We start from the raw sequence: 18,185 nt of genomic DNA on the forward strand, positions 1-18,185 counted from the left end.
CATGTTGCTCCTGCGTCTTGGAGTAAACCAAGATATCGTCAATGAAAACTATCACAGACCGATCCAGTATTGGTCTGCACACGCGGTTCATGAGGTCCATGAACGCGGCATGAGCATTGGTGAGCCCGAAGGGCATCACCACCAACTCGTAGTGGCCATAGCGAGTCTGAAAAGTAGTCTTCTGCACATCCTCCTCTCTGACTCACATCTGGTGGTAGCCTGAACGCAAATTTATCTTGGAAAACCAAGATGCCCCATGTAGTTGGTCGAAGAGATCATCAATCCTCGGGAGTGGGTAACGGTTCTTTACCGTTACCTTGTTCAACTCCCGGTAATCTATACACATCTGATGCGACCCGTCCTTCTTCTTCACAAACAGGATCGAGGCTCCCCAAGGCGAACTGCTCGGCCTGATCAAATCCCTTGTCTAGCAGCTCCTGAAGCTGCGTAGACAACTCCTGCATCTCGGGAGGAGCCAACCGATATGGCGCCTTGGCTATTAGAGTCGCACCGGGGACTAGGTCGATCCGGAAATCCACCTGCCTCTCCGAAGGTATCCCATGTAGATCCTCTGGAAATACGTCCGGGTACTCTCGCACCACTAGCACATCGCTCACAGTCGCCTTACCCGCTTCCCGGATATCCATAACGTAGGCGACGTACCCTGCGCAACCCTGCTGAAGGTAGTGCCTAGCCCTCGCTGCTGAGCATAAAGCTGGTCATCGCTGCGGCCTCTCGCCCTGAATCACCAGCTCTCCCCCACTTGGGGTCCTGATACGTACGAGCTACTGTGCACAGTCGATCACCGCCCCATTAGGGCTCAACCAGTCCATACCTATGATAACCTTGTTCCCACGTAACGGAATGGGAGCCAAATCCACGAGGTAACGCTCATCGTATAACCTTAAAACGCAATCTCTGAAAAACTCTGATGCCCGGACAGATCGGTCGTCAGTAATCTCAACCTCTAAAGGACAATCTAACATGCCTGAAGACTCAGAAAACCTCTTGCTAAGATCAAGAGAGACAAATGATCAGGTAGCCCCCGAGTCAAATAACACCTAAACTGGGATGTCGTTCACATGGAACGATCCTAAATATAACACATAAACACAACACATAAATATCATAACTAACATGAAATAAGAGTTAGGGAGAAGAAAACATACTCGTCACCACATCTGGTGCGGCACGCGCCACCTCGGCGGTCAGCTGGAAGGCTCGGCTCCTCACGACTAGAGCATCTGTCTTGCCTTGTCGGCCATCCGTGATCCGCAGGGTTGCTGGAGCTGGCGCCGCCACTGGCATTTCTGCTGTCAATCTCGGGCAGTTGGCCTTTTGTGGCCCTTCTGATTGCAATGAAAGCAAATCAGGTCTGATGTCTGAAAGGTGGGGGTGGGGGCAGTACAATCCCTACCAAAGTGCCCAAGCTTGCCACACTTATAGTAGCCCGATGATCCCAGTCTACGAACCCCCTCATGAGTCTTGTTGCATTTCCCACAGCGGCTCCGGCCCCGCTGGCCCTTCGACCTAGTGTCGGATCCCTTGGGTTTCTTCCCTAAAACCCCAGCAACCTGCCCAGTCTCCTTCTTCCTCTTTCGGATGTGCTCGATATCAATCTCCCTCTCTCTCGCCCTAGCTATCATGTCCTCCAAAGTCGGATATGCTGAGTAGCTGACATGTTTCCTGATGTCAGCTCTGAGCATATCATAGTACCGGGTCTTCCTCATCTCCTTATCCCCTACGTACTGAGGCACCAGTAAGGCCCTCTCCCTGAACTTGGAGGTAATCTCCGCCACTGAATCAGTCGTCTGCCTCATGTCAAGAAACTCCCTGGCCAGCTGCTGAATCTCCACAGCTGGCGCAAACTCCACCCTAAACCTGGTCACAAAATCTAACCAAGTCATATCCTCAACGGCTGGGGATCCTAACGAATCACTGAACGCCTCCCACCAATCTCGAGCTCGGTCTCTCAAGCACCCTGCAACATACCGGACCTTCGACCCCTCAGGGCAGAAGCTCGTTAACTGTGCAGACTCGATGTCTGCAATCCACCTACTAGCAACAATGGGGTCCTTCACCCCGTGGAAGTCTGGCACACCACCTCCCCTGAAATCCTTGAAGGAGAGTGTGTGTGTCCCTGACTGAGTGGATGCCATGTCACTCCGAAATTCCCTGAGGCGATCCTCCATCAGCTCGATAATCCCTTCCTTGATCGACCCGAAAATCACCGGGGTCGACTCAAGGATGCCTCTCGTGATCTCAGAAGCAATGAACTCACGTAGTCCCTCATCGACTGGCTCGGCACCCGATCCCGAACCTGATCCTGAACCTGATCCTGACCCTAAACCTCCCCCGTCGTGTCGTGTCACCACCATTTTGAAACAAATCATATAATCGTCAGGGTCATACATAACCTCGAGAGGTCTCACATACTACAAGTTCCTTGGTTCTATCTCAGCCCTCCTTGACTCGAGTATGGATCCTCTGCTTTCAGTAGTACGGGCCCATACTACCTTCCACATCAATCCGTACTTTCCTCAAGGATTGCCTTGACTTCACCAAGTCCCTTCTACTACTATCACTTTTCATGCTATTCTCGTACGAGGCTTGCCCTAGGGCAAGTCTCCAACCTACTATCCGCCATCAGCTACATAAGGAGTCCCTGCTACCTTTACCTAACTAGCTTGCGAATACCATTACATATCACTAAGACCAAATAATTCTTCGAATGAGAGATCTTACCCTACAACGGTTGGATTCAGACAGGAGCTGCACAATAGGGCTAGATCTAACCTTCTGAAATCATTTAGTCCTTGCAATATGTAACTTAACGTATTCGTTTACTAGTTAGTTAAAGATAACTAGAACTCCTAAAAGCACAAAGCAAGCAGCATTCGGGCTTTGAGTAACCAAACCAAGCATGTCCTATCCAGGCTATCATATAACTGACTAATCAGTTTTAGCACATAAAGCAGGCACATAAGGCATCTTCCTAGATCCTTAGCCCTAATCTAGCATGCAGTTCTCATACACATAAAGCAGGCATATAAGGCATCCTTCCTAGATCCTTAGCCTTAATCTATCATGCAATTCTCATAATCATATCATATATCATAACAAACATGTATGGGTATCTTGGGGAAAACTTACTTGAGCTCGGCCGGTTGCACACATCACACACCTTGTTCTTTTTAAACTTCTCTTCTCTTTCAATTCTTTAAAAAATTCTTTTTATAAAATGATTTTTATTTTGAAGATTTTCATACCGAGTCCTCAGTTTGAGTCCAGACACACCCGAGAGTGTGCCCGAATCCCTTAAACCAAGGCTCTGATACCAACTTGTAACATCCCAAAAATTATGACTAAAAATTACATTTTTAATATAACGATTCATAAAACATTTTAGAGAAAACATCATCAAGTTATTTCACTTCATCAAACCCATAGAGTATAATTCTCAAAGCATTTCATAATCAAATAACAATGTCAGAGTACAATCCCAAGAACATCATAGTGCGAAAGATAGTGGTGTGATGCGCTGCTACCGTGCCAGCTCCTTTCCTTTCGAAGAAGAAGGACCTGAAACAAAAATTGTAAAGCATAAGCACAAAGCTTAGTGAGTTCTCCCATCATACCACATACCATACATAACACATACTATCTAACATATCTGGGTACTAACTACCCCTTCGGTCTCTTTCAACCGGTACCTTGCCAAGCATATCAGGGTGCTGGCCTACCCCTTCGGTCATGTCGACCGGTACCTAGCCTAGCATATCAGGGTGCTGGCCTACCCCTTCGGTCCTGTCGACCGGTACCTAGCCTAGCATATCAGGGTGCTGTCCTACCCCTTCGGTCCTGTCGACCGGTACCGGGGACTATTTCACCCCCTACTTCTACCACATAGCATCCTAGTGCATAACATATAAATCATATACTGCCTAGCTTATTCGGGTGTTGGCATACCCCTTCGGCCTTATCGACCGGTACTGGGGTCTATCCTACCCCTCCTACCCTTATCACATATCTCCATAGCATACTAGCACATAAAACATAACATACCAGATAATTATCACAATGACAATCATCTAACAACCATCTCCTACTAGTGGGTCGGCATTATGGCCTTAGACCCACTTCTATTGGAAGGTAACTCACCTCGATGTTGTGCAGTAACTGAACTGTCCTCGGTGTTGGGATCAACTCTCCTCAAACTCCTACACATAACAATCTACTTTAGTTACTCCTTCATATTCATGTCCCCTTTAAGGGTCAATCTGTTGGATTAATGTCTAAGTCCATAACTATAATTGGTAAGACTTGACCCGACCCGGCATGGTCCATTTGGGTTGCATGGCATCATGCATTTGGATAGACTATAATGAGAGAAATAACACTTAAGGTTGGTTAATATATTATAAGTTCTAATATATTAATAAGGTTATTTAATTAGTATTGATCAAGAATTATGTTGGAATTAATTAAGTGATCAAAAGGAGACTAATTAAATATATAGGTTGATTGTGTAAATCATTCATTCTTATATATGTGGGCTTGTGATCCAAGATTCCTTATGTTGGACTAAGTCCATGGGGTGACCCATGGATACTCCATGGAGGTTAAAATCCATGGAGCATAAGGAATGGGTAAAGTTATGAGTTACATGGTGTAACCCTAATAGCCACCATATAAAAGAATCCCATGACTCAAGAAATCATGCACTAATGTGTCAGTGTGAGGGCTAGACGATTTCAAGGAGTGTTCAAGTTTCTCTCAAGTTATTCCAAGTGTATTTGGTGTTGTGTGAACCATTTGAGGTGTCACACTTGGGGCACTAGGCACTCAAGCTTCATGAAGACATTCTACATCAAAGAGGTATGTATTCTATCTTGTTATATTTATTATTTTGTATGCTAGATTAGGATAATACCTTGGATGTTCATAATTGTATGTATAATAGAGAAAACATAGATCCAAGGTATTTAGGGTTGCATGTACACTTAGGAGTGTTAGAATGCTCATAACCCAACAGTGGTGTTAGAGCCAGGTTTGTTTTCTTGTTATACTTGCAAAAGTAGCTGAAAAATCGAGTTGGATGCATATATTCGATTGTTTTGGCTGGAATTGGACTAGGAACATTACCCTAAGATGTTTTTGGACTTATAAACTTGTTTTTGATGTGGTAATGTTCATGCTAATCCAATTTCTAAGATAATTGTCATAATTTCAAGATTTGTATTAGTTTGTATGTTCATGCTAATTTCTTGAAGATTGATGATTTGAATTATCTTGTTCTTATGAGGTTCTTAGATTAATAGAAAAGTTGTGTGAAATAGTTGTTTTCAATCCATTTTAATCTAAGAGTTGATTCCAACGTGTGTTTTTGTAACTTGTCCTCAAGTTATATGAAAAGTCACATTTAAGAATCATAAAACTCATAAAAGTTGGCAATGAAGAGTCTAGTTCTAATTAAATGGTTTTATGACTCCATAACTTGTCCTCAAGTTATGGAGGTTCAAGAGTCTCTTCATTAAATTCAAAAAAAAAAGTGTAACCTTAATTAGTTCCATAAGTTACAATAAAAAAAGTTATTTTTTTTATTAATTAGTTTAAAATCTTCCATAACTTGTCCTTAAGTTATGGAACTTGAAGAGTTTTTTTTTTAATTAAAACTACTTTAAACTCATAAGTTATGGAATTAATTAGTTTTGAATAGTTTCAAAACTTGCCCTCAAGTTTTGGAATTTGAAAAGTTTTCACTTATGAATACTTTAATTCCAAGTTAGCCCTTAGAATTTTAAAAGTTAAAATTCAACCCTTATACTTTATAATATTATAAGTTAATAATATTTATATATATGTATAAGAGTAAAGTCAGTCTTACCGTTAGTAGGCCTCATTCACGAAGCCGGTCTATAAGGGGGGTATAAGGTTACTGTCTATAAAATGACAGTTTAATGGGTGTCCACTCTCACCCACCGCTTCCTTGACTGGTGGAGGGTTGTTAGCCGAACGGGTAGGACAAGGACTATAATTCTCCTTTCATTAAAAGTATTAATGATAAATACTAAGTAACTAAACTCTTATTAATACCCAATCTTAGTTACTTAGGAAAATGTGAATTTGGTGCTAACCCATGAAATTACACTTTGCACTTTGCTTAAGTCGTTAGTGGAGCGTGTGTGGTTAACCGGCACACTAACCTGGACTTAACAAGGTAGGCAAAGGGCAACTTAATATTTATCATAGTATCGGTGGAGCGTGTGTGGTTAACCGACACACTGATTAAGGGGTAAATATTAAGGGTACCAAGTATATTTGCATGGTTATTCACACCTTGTTTTGTGATCCTCGGCATCCCAGTCACAAAACCTGAAGGGCACACTCGAGATTGAAACATGCCTTTGAACAGTTCAATGAATCTCAAAGATCTAGGACTTTCAAATCCAATTAAAACCTAATAAATTATTTCGTTTTTCATGGTGGAAATTGGTGAATCGTCATTCACCTACCTTCAAATATTTTATAGCTTGGATTACGGCATCCCTCTTCTAAGTTATAAAATAGTTTGTTGGGTCCTAGCCTTAATATTTCATATTGGGTGTCATATTAAGGACTTTAAATCAACTATCTTGAATATCTCCCAAAAAGATGTCTGGTCTAGACATTTATGATCTTCCCAAATCTCTTGAAACAAGCTTTCCTAAATGAAGATGATGTCCCATGGATATCATACTTCTTTCACCTCCTCCAATTATTCTCCCTAACCTACAAGTTCCTAAAAAGTTTAAGGTCACTCAAGCCCTATTGGCAAGGCAAGGTCTAGGTGTGATCACATCTTGGAGATGTAGTCACATATTGACAAGTCGGGAGAGTTGGGTGTCAAAGTCTTGAGAAAGTTGGTGGCTCAACTACTTTCTAAGTCACATAGTGAGTTCTTTTGGGAATCCTATGAAACAAACTAAGACAAGACCCTTAATGATCTTATCTATTTGCTAAGATCAACTTCCTAAAACGCTATGGACATTGACAATGATGCCATTGGATATCCAGTAAAGCTCTCTCTTCCCAATGGAAAGGGATCGGCCATAGTCAACTCTGTTGACCCAATGGTAAAGAGAGAGGCGAAGTCTGAGATAGTCCCATTATCAAGGATCCATAGGTAACTATTGACAAAGGAAGGGACATTGGTTACGAAGCTGCCAAATTTACCTAAGGATGTTAAAGTCAATAAGTTTGGCTCTACTTCAGGTAAAGTCCATTGTCTAACTCTATTAAGTACATGCTGATTCTGATCGCGAAGATGGATTTCAATCGCATGGTTCGGTGATCAGAATTTTGGGCTATTACTTAAGAGTTATGATATTTATATTGCTTAGGAATAGATAACAACAAGGTTTTCATATGGATTGTAAGGATAAGTTTTTCCGCAAAGTTTTAAAATAAAAGAAAAAGGTTTAGATTTTATTTATTTTAAGTATCCTTACAATGGCATTTGTGAAAAGTTGTTGCTTATAAGATTCCATTGATAGCAATATTGGAAAAATGGATTTGATTCTTTCGGTTGTGGTAGTGTCTAATATTACCAAATAAGGAAAGATTCTCATCACCCAAGGTTCAATTGGACCGAAACTTGGAATCATGCAAGTTGTATAGTATGATGAATGAGAACTTTCAGCTTGGAAAATTAAGACTAATTCCTTATGTGAATAAGGAAAGGACTAAGGGATCGAGTACACATTCTTGTGCACTGGTCAAGTCCACCACAAAAGATCAAGAAGACTATTCGTCATGATTTACTTAAGTTCAGTAAATATGGTTATACTTATAAGTTTAAGTATAAGTCTGTAGCATTGGAGAAGTTTCAATGTGAGACAAAACGAATAAGAAGAATCAAAGTATGGCAGAAAGATAAAAGTTTCTCAAATCTGAAAGGATGGGAGAGTACTTTAGTATCATGTTTATGATCATCTTAATGGTTAAGATACCATATCACAATTGGTCCTCTAAAGTCATCTTAGTGCATTCTTATGACTAAGAAGAGGAGTCATGAATTATTGAAATGGTTAAATCAAAAAGATGAGTCATACTTCGTTCCAAAACAATTCTTAGAGTCATACTCCAAGATTGTAACTTGAGTGACATATCTTAAAGAGGGTTTGTTAACACTAGTCAAATGTAAGAGTAAAAGGTTATCTACTCTTGTACATTTGAAATTGGTAAGTTGTGATGTTTTGGATAAAACAGAGACCAACTTAGGCCAATTGTGTAAAGTGTTAGTCTTGATAAAGAATCTGCACTATCTCTTGAATATTTGACAAGGGAGTCTTATATGTCAAGAGGACAGTGGGAGTCTTAAAGCTCTTGAAAGTTTCAAGACTTAATCAAGAATAAAACCTAAAGTCCTTCACTAGCACACGACTTGAGGTTTATAACCTATCGTGTTGAAATTTTTGTGCCTATTCAAGTTGGCTTTGCATAGGAGTTCTGAGAGTTCTCAATTGGTTGCACAACTACTTGGAAGCAATGGCAGGCACCTGAGCTGCCAAATGGCAAGAATTTAAGATTGCACAAATTTAATCAATATGAGTTTGGATTTGTCACTAACCTTGTCTTGTGATTATGGTTTTGACAAAATCACATGGATAAGAACACATACACTATTAAATCTAAGTGTCATAAGGTTTCTCTCCGATTCATGAAAATGATGGTGAGGAAACACTTTCACTAAGTAGATTTTAGCTAGATAGCAATTGTGATATTTGCATTCTCAAAGTCGTTAGTGGAGCGTGTGTGGTTTACCGGCACACTAACATGGACTTGTGAGAAGTGGCAAAGGTCTAAACAAGTGAGACTATGATTACGGCATCCTTTTTCATAATTCTAAAATTGTTTAGACACACATGTGATCTATCTAAGAGAGGTGTATGATTTTGATAAAGTTTTATCAAAACAATCTAGTATCAGAAATCTGAACTTTGGTAAGAAAGTCAGCTGATTTCTGAGTACATGTCAAAGCTAGTGGGAGCATAAGTGTTATGCTAATAATCATCATGTTAGTGGGAGCATGATAATTATGACAAAGGTTGCAAGTTAGCAATGTTAATTATAGAAAACAAAAGTTTCAATTCGTGAGGTTGCAGGGGTTGAAAAAGTTGTTTTGCTATAATTAAGGGAGAGGAAATTATACTTCATTTCAATTCTAAAAGCTTAGATTGAGATTTTAATCGTATTTAATCAAGGATATATATAGGAATTTCATGTTGGAATGGCTCAACATAAGGAAATTCTATATATGGGTCCATTATTTGTGTTCTAAAATTCGATTATGATTACGGCATCCCTTTTCATAATCTGAATTTTGAGAACTTGGCAAATTGAAATGGAAATATTATAGCAAAAGACTGGTTTAGTCTTTATGTGAGACATCATGAATCGTGTCCCATATGCTTCGGATATAGGATCGATTACATGTGTTATATTCATCCTTTCTAAAATTTTCCAAATGCCTGGGGCATTATGAAGGGAAAAGGTCTAGAATTGGATATGACTAAAATGATTAAGCAATTGTCGAGGACAATCTAAGGTTTACCAAAGATTGGTTGCTCAATGACAGTTGGAAGTATAATGTTAATTTTTGAAGGACCATATTGACATAATCTGTAAGGAGGCAACTCTTGTTCAGAAGTGATAGTCAAAATGGAATATGGAAATGTTTCAAAGTTAGAAATTATTCAATATGTGTAAGATTAGGAAACTTAATGAAAGAAGGATGTTTCCAAGGAGCTGATCTCCTTTGGAATGCTCTGTAATGATTGTTGTCAAGTCTTTCTGACTTCGTGCATAATCATTAAGAGGATCAATGCATATAAGTTTAGAATCTAACAGATTTCAGTAAATGGCATGAATTTGGAATTCTTGCATTTGCAGTAAGGATTTGGGACTGTGAAAAGAGGATCATTGGAGTGATGTTCAATTGATCTATTTTACAAAGTAAAGATCATAGACAAACATAGTATGCATACTTGGTGTATGGCATGACTAGTGTTTAGAAAACATAGTGTACATACTTGGAGCATGGGACAACTATCGTTTTAAATTCAAGTATAAAGTTGATAAAACCGAAACAATGAATAATGAGTAATCAGTATGGTGATAAATAAAAGTGTTTATTTATATTCATAGGGTTTGATACCATATTTGATTCATTTATTCTTGTGTTTCACTTTGCATGTTTTGACTTCCAGAATAACTAAGTCGCTCTTCCTGAATGATTAAGTTATTCAAACCATCCACAGTCGGTCATATGTTGGAAGTAGATATGAATCAAGACTGTCATGGGTTGGTTTGTAGAGGTCCAAGTTGTTGACAAAGTGGTGCTACAACACTCATGAGTGCTCATAAGTTCTGAGTATTGGATTCAACCCGCGCTCATTTGAATCACTTCATGGATTTTATCACGAGTGATCATGAGACGATAATATCTTATATTCTTCAAACCTAGAGATATGAGTTGTTACTATGAGTTGGTTATACATTGATTGCACGATAACGCATTGGTAACTCGATGTTGTAAAACGTGCCTTTGTGTATGATTCAACAAGTAGTAGAACAAGCCATATGAGTCGAAGTTTATCCATTCCTTTTACCTTCGGGATAAAAGCGATATATGTGGGCCCCTCGATGATTTAAAGATGATACATGTGAGTGCTTGGCCAAGCCAGGACTGATTTGATTTGTTCAATCAGTCAGTCATCATGAATCGGAAATCAGGAAACAACAAATGGACAGAGAGAATGATTGATAATCCATGTCTCAGTCCATATGATATCTAGAATGGAGGAATATATGATCCCTTATCTAATGGACAAGTCATTGATAAAGGTCAGAGTTCATCGACAAGGTTAGAGTTCGACAGAAGCTTTTGAGAGCTACGATTGCTGATCGGTTCCTGAAGTCATACGCAATAATATTTTTAGACTTATCCAAGTGGGAGACTGTTGGATTAATGTCTAAGTCCATAACTACAATTGGTAAGACTTGACCCGACCCGGCATGGTCCATTTGGGTTGCATGGCATCATGCATTTGGATAGACTATAATGAGAGAAATAACACTTAAGGTTGGTTAATATATTATAAGTTCTAATATATTAATATGGTTATTTAATTAGTATTGATCAAGAATTAATTTGGAATTAATTAAGTGATCAAAAGGAGACTAATTAAATATATGGGTTGATTGTGTAAATCATTCATTCTTATATATGTGGGATTGTGATCCAAGATTCTTTATGTTGGACTAAGTCCATGGGGTGACCCATGGATACTCCATGGAGGTTAAAATCCATGGAGCATAAGGAATGGGTAAAGTTATGAGTTACATGGTGTAACCCTAATAGCCACCATATAAAAGAATCTCATGGCTCAAGAAATCGTGCACTAATGTGTGAGTGTGAGGGCTAGACGATTTCAAGGAGTGTTCAAGTTTCTCTCAAGTTATTCCAAGTGTATTTGGTGTTGTGTGAACCATTTGAGGTGTCACACTTGGGGCACTAGGCACTCAAGCTTCATGAAGACATTCTACATCAAAGAGGTATGTATTCTATCTTGTTATATTTATTATTTTGTATGCTAGATTAGGATAATACCTTGGATGTTCATAATTGTATGTATAATAGAGAAAACATATATCCAAGGTATTTAGGGTTGCATGTACACTTAGGAGTGTTAGAATGCTCATAACCCAACACAATCTTGGGTAATGGTCAAAGTCAAAGTCAACTCCTAGGTCAAAGTCAACATCGTGGTTGACATCAACTCGCCGAGTTGGTCCATCAACTCGTCGAGTCCCATAATTCAGAGCATCTCAAATTCGCGATCTGACTCGTCGAGTTACCCTCTAACTCGTCGAGTTTCTCCTTATGACAGAATCGGGACTTTCCATTTGAACTCGTCGAGTCCTTCCTTGGACTCGTCGAGTTCTCCTTCATACAGTCGGGACATTTGCTCACTGACTCGGCGAGTTCATCCTTGGACTTGCCTAGTTATTGACCTTTAAGTCCAAAACACGTCTAACTGGCTGAGTCATCTTCTAGACTCAACAAGTTGCTAACTAACAGAGAAGGTTTGGGGAACCACGACCCGACTCACCGAGTCCTAAGAACGAATCGTCGAGTCCCCCATGATCCAAAACTATACAATCGATTTCAGTCGGGCTTAACACATCTAAAACATAGATCTGGTCTCCTAGGGTCGATATAACACGTAAAGTTACAAACTTTATGCTCATGCATGGGCTATGTAGCTCAAGAAACCCTAAAAAGTGGTTCATAGGATGCATGGGACTCCCATGGCCATAAATTTGGCACCTTTATGCCATGGAGTCCCTCAAGGACCCTGGATCTGAAGTCAAAACCCCAAAACATGCTTGCATCCATGAAAGGTTCCAAAAATGGCTCCTTAAAGCCCTAAACTACTCCAAAAGAGATCTAATAGATGAATGGTCAAGGTATAAACTTTATACCTCAAATGATCTGGAAATGGAACACAACCTATGGATCTACTTGCTTCCTCTTGAGCTCCCAAGCTTCTTCTTCCTTCTCAAGCTTCAAAACCACCAAGAACACACAAAAATGGCTCAAGAACACTCAAAATGGATTAGGGTTTCGAATTAGGGTTTTCTGGACTAAGGGAGGCGATGAGGGAGGCCACAATGGGGTGTTAAGACCTTTAAATAGGATGTAAACCCTGAAAATTAGGGTTTCACTCTGGCAGACCTACTCGTCGAGTCGAGGCTCCTTGACTTGTCGAGTAGACTTCAAGTCCTGCGTCCAACATATCTAATTCCTACTCGACGAGTTTTGGGCCTCCAACTCGTCGAGTCCCTTAGCAAATATGAATAATTTCTTATTTAAATACGTACCAGGAACCGGGCGTTACAGGGATTTTCCGGATCAGCAGTCCGAGTATTTATCTGAGAGATACAGGAGTTTGAGGTGGGTTTCCTCATTGTGCTTAGCGAGTCGAAGGCACCAATGTAGGCCCATAGTTTATTATGATTAGGATGGTAGTTGTCTGCGTGATTCTTGCATGTATGATATTAGATATGCATACCGGGCGGGGCCCGATGCCAGGCAGGGCCTAATGAGTATATTGTATGTTACTTATCATTGTGATTTTTTCATGTGTTTATATGTTTATATGTATACCGAGCGGGGCCCGATGCCAGCCGGGGCCTGATGAATGTGATGAGGCGGGGCCCATCTCATATTTCTGACAGATCTGTTCCGAGCGGGGTTCGATGTCGGGCGGGGCCCGTTGTATGTTTGATATGTATGGTATGTGGTATTTTGGGGAACTCAATAAGCTTCATGCTTACGGTTTTCAGTTTATGTTTTAGGTACTTCCGAATCCAAGGAGAAGAGCTCAGGGTGATCGCATCACGCACACCACGTTGTTCCACATTTTACTTTACTCGGATGTATTTGAATGTTTTGATCATACTTGATTCTATTATGGTTTTATGAACATGTTTTGAAAGATGGTTTTTATTATTCTAAAAATTGAAATTTTTGGCCTTAGTTTTTGGGACGTTACAAGTTGGTATCTGTTAACGTATCCCACGAGAATACGTCAAAAATAACGGAACCGTCAGTCTATAGAAGAAAAAAATATAACTAGGATACTATAATAAACAAATTAATATATAAGGTATGTTGCTATTTCTTGAAAATGTTTGAATATGTAGGCAAGGTATCATCAATTCACGAAAGAAGAACAAGATGCAGCATTAGCGGAAGAGAAGAGGGCACTCGAAGAGAAAGAGAAAATGAGAAACGAAGGCACCATTAATAGCACCATTGATGATCTCACACACATGGAGAAATGAGCTTGAGACAATATGCAAGTGTAAGATTTGAAACCTGAATCTCAAATCTTTTTGAAAAGAGTCCTAAAAATTCATTGATAGTTTTTTGTAACTTTTATATTTGTAGATCGACTACATGTAAATTTTGTTGCATAGGAAATTATGATTTCTTGTTCTTTGAGATGTGCATTTTTCATAAATGAAATTTTTTTGTCTTGTTTATTATTTTCGTTTTATCAATGATATTATGTATGTGAATGATTCGAATCAATTGTAACATTATTTTTAATGATTTAAGGTAAATATAGGTACCTTACGTACATTATCTATTAGTCAGTGCACCTTGTGGCTTGTGTTGTCTTTCAACATGTCAATGTGGTCATATGATACCTCAAATGACAAGACATTTGGTCACACTTGAACTTAAAAAATAACATGTGGCGAAAGGCATATGGTCACACTTTTTTTGTGTGACCTATGTCGATTTTTGTATTAGTGCATGCGATCCAAGTGCTCTTTGACTTCTCAATTTTGCACCACTCCACACACTCCTTGTGCTTGCATGTTTACCTGTATTTCCAAAGGGTGTTGATTCGTACGGTTTTTTGCCATACACAACAATGGCATGCTCTTTTTGCATATTGTACAACCCCTCTAAAGCATTATATTTTATATGACAAAAAAACTGTTGTATACAAATCAACTCCCATTTTCAAAACTTACACCGATTCGGGTAATGTAAGATGACACTACCTTTTTCACCAACTTCATTTTAGCTAGAAGAAATCGAACCCGGCATGGTTGGCTTTGGCATAAACAACGAGCCTTTGATATCACTTGTTGGGTTAAAATATGACCAAAATATATGCAGTTTGAGGCTTGAATGTGTCACCAGAAAAATTGCTTGGGGCTGCAGAATGGTCTGATGAAACAAAGAAAACTGAGAAGGGAGATAGGAAAAGTTGAAGCCAAAAATTTCCTTCAATTAAATAACATGAAACTGTATAGTGCAGCCGAAATAAAGAAACAAAAGGACTACTGCTACTGCTATATCTACTTTTTGGAAAGGTTGGAAACAGACGAAGGCAAATCATTCTATTTGAATGGAGAGGGCGACCCACTTCTCAACCCCACTCCCCAATAATTAGGCATGTCACAACATTGGCCACTTGCTAAAGAAAAAGTAACCTCCTTTTTAGTTTTAAATTGTCAAGTCTGTCCTTAATCATTGCAAGACTTGGGCTAGATTTGGACTCAGGTTGACCCGCTCGAGTTAAGTTTAAACTCACACACATAAGTGTTACATATGTGAATTGCTCTTTCATCGATTTGAACAAACATTAACTAACTTTTACAAGAAAAAATCTAGCCATTCTAAAGAACAATGATATCAAACAAAGTTAAAAACTCTGAACTAGTAGGACTTCATGTGGAGATTATTGACAACATTAAGTCGTTTATTGTATTCATCTTGACATGCATATGGCAAAATTGGAGTTCTGCAAATCGGACAAGTACCTTGAACATGATCCATCCAACGATCCAAACAACCCTGATGGAAATCATGCGTACAATTTATCAAGCATCTAAGCTTGTCATCACCCTCGAACTCATTCAAGCAGACTGCACAACTTTCCTGCAAATCTTTCCTCTCATCAATGTCCTTGAAGTTTCTGACCACAAGGAATTCACGAGTTACCACAGCTGAAACAGGACTGCTTCCAGATAGTTTTTGATGATCGTGATGATGGTGGGGTTGAAACAAATTAAAGATGTGGATGAAACGAAAAAGAAACAGAACCATGTTTTGAATTGAACATAAAACAAAACATGCGAATAGAATATACTTGGAAAGTCCCGTTTCTTTGAAACCCATATACATGCCCATTGATGTCCTTGTATGTGTGTGTTGTTAGGGTGTGGAGAAAAAAGGAGTTGGATCTGATTATAGGTTCCCTTCAAAGCATGAATACATACATATAATGGATCCCTATATATTAATGTGTGTGATGGAGGTGGGGGGAAGGATCATTATTAAACGAATAATAATTTAGATACAAGCGCACTAATTTAAACATATTGATAGCATGGGCCAATGTATGGAATATAATTAAATTATATTAAAAGAGCACTTATTTAGCTAATTATAAGATATTGAAATATCAGTGCTTATTTTATACCCTTTCACATGTGGCCAACCAAAATAATCGCGGACAACTATTTTATTGATCCATACTCCACACATGGTCTAAAACGTATTAAAAATATACTTAAAAAAACGTATTTACAAATGCAAAGAAGTTCAACTATATAAATGAATAAAAACATTTAATTTTTTGTTTTTTATAATGACAATAAAAAGAATCTGTGTTATATAATTTATAAAAATATTGATCAACATGCATACATATGAGAGATGAGTTGATATCATAAAATGATAGTCGTTTGTTTTTAATTTATTTTTTGGTCATTGATATTGAATCTATATGGTTTCCATTAGGGATATAAAAATATAAATTTTGAATATTTAAAATTCAAATATGGATTTGAGATAATTCATATCAAAATACCCCCAAACCATTTATTTTCATCTTCTAAAGACAAAGTAAAACCTACGACAAAATATACTAAAATTTATATGGTGCCAAACTCACCACATGCCAACAATTCAGCATAGCCCTTCACAAAATTAGATCAAACAAATACACACACACTTTCTTGAATCAATTTTGCAAACAATATTTACCACAAAAACAAAAATACAAAATTTAAAACACCCAAATTTGTTCTTACTCTAATTACCAAAAAAATGTCAAAATTCGATCCATATGAACACCTCAAGATTCTTAATAATGAAGATGGTACAATTACTCGCCTTGTTCAATTCCCACAAAAGCCAGCCACCGGCGACGGTGAGCTCCTCCCTGGTCAAACGGTGGTCAGCAAGGATGTAACCCTCGACGCCACCAAAAACACATGGATACGAATTTACCGGCCGGCGAAAATACCATCCAACGACAGCAAAATCGCACGCCTCCCATTGGTTATATACTTCCACGCCGGAGGTTGGATTCTTTTCAATGTAAACGACATGATGAACCACGACGCCATGAACAAACTCTCGGAGGAGATTCCGGCCATCGCCGTTTCAGTCAACTACCGGCTAGCACCGGAGACCAGACTCCCAGGGCAATACGAGGATGCCATGGACGCTTTAAATTGGGTGAAAAAACAAGCCACAGATCCAAACGGCGAACCATGGATCACACAGTACGCCGATTTCTCTAGGGTTTTCCTCTACGGAACCTCATGCGGCGCCAACATTGTTTTGAACACAGCATTACGAGTTCTGGATCAGGATCTATCGCCATTGACAATCGGGGGAATTATACTGAACCAGCCCTTCATCGGAGGCAAAAAACGAACGAAGTCGGAGCTAAAAATGGCGGCGGATATGTTCTTTCCGTTGCCGGTGATCGATCTTTTGTGGGAACTTGCTTTACCGAAGGGTACGGATCGAGATCATCGATTTTGTAATCCGTTAGGGGATGAACAAGTGAAGCAAAAGATGAAGAGATTAGGGAGGTGTTTGGTTATAGGGTTTGGAGGGGATCCATTGATCGATAGGCAACAAGATCTTGTGCAATTGATGGTGATGCAAGGGGTTATGGTTGAAGCCAGATTTGATGATGTGGGGTTTCATGGGATTGAAATGATTGATCCAAGAAGAGCTTCTGCAATTCTTAATTTTGTTAAAGAGTTCATCATTTGAATTTTTTTTTTTCTTTATTAAGTTTTTATTTGAAGAAAATGTAACATTTCGTAACTTTTGTGAAGATGTAATGATTGTACTGAGTTAAAAGGGTTAATATCAAATTATGTTTTTAATACGAATCAAAATAGATGGGGTTGAATTGAGCAACAAACGTTTCTTTATTAATTTTTTTCGATTACGATTACGATAATAATCATTTTGTTAGGGATAACTACTTTCTGTAATCAATTTTATGTTTTGTATGTATTTAGATTTATTATTGAAAATGGAAAAATCATCATAAATGGTTCTTTGAGTTTTTCAAAAATTTGAAATATAATTTTTAAATTCAAAAAACCTCTCAAGTGGTCTTGTGGTTTCAAAAACTTTTAGCAAAAGGTATTTATTGCTCACTGCGTTAAATTTGTCCGTTAGCTGAAGGGCATTTCTGTTATTTCATTACCACATGAACCATTTAAGAAGATTTTTTGTTATATATATATATATATATATATATATATATATTAGAAAAGTTTTAGGCCCGTGCTAAGCACAACCC

At 38.7% G+C, this 18,185-nt stretch overlaps 1 protein-coding gene and 1 pseudogene across 1 annotated transcript; one reads left to right on the top strand and one right to left on the bottom strand.

Moving 5' to 3' along the window:
• Window positions 1-15,286: 15,286 nt before the first annotated feature.
• LOC145165033 (brassinosteroid-responsive RING protein 1 pseudogene) lies at window positions 15,287-15,760 on the bottom strand (annotated as a pseudogene).
• Window positions 15,761-16,576: 816 nt separating this feature from the next.
• On the top strand, window positions 16,577-17,768 carry LOC145167799 (alpha/beta-Hydrolases superfamily protein). The gene has a single exon (XM_079087046.1). The coding sequence runs from the start codon at window positions 16,682-16,684 to the stop codon at window positions 17,642-17,644; it is 963 nt and encodes a 320-aa protein (XP_078943172.1). The 5' UTR covers window positions 16,577-16,681; the 3' UTR covers window positions 17,645-17,768.
• The last annotated feature ends 417 nt before the right edge of the window (window positions 17,769-18,185 follow it).

The sequence above is a fragment of the Lactuca virosa genome, chromosome 3 (genome assembly GCF_052849685.1).
Source record: "Lactuca virosa cultivar CGN04683 chromosome 3, Lactuca_virosa_CGN04683_v6, whole genome shotgun sequence".
NCBI classification, from domain to species: domain Eukaryota; kingdom Viridiplantae; phylum Streptophyta; class Magnoliopsida; order Asterales; family Asteraceae; genus Lactuca; species Lactuca virosa.

Bases quoted from the DNA above. Each gene is read 5' to 3' on its own strand.
- LOC145167799 (XM_079087046.1), top strand. From the start codon at position 16,682: ATGTCAAAATTCGATCCATATGAACACCTCAAGATTCTTAATAATGAA.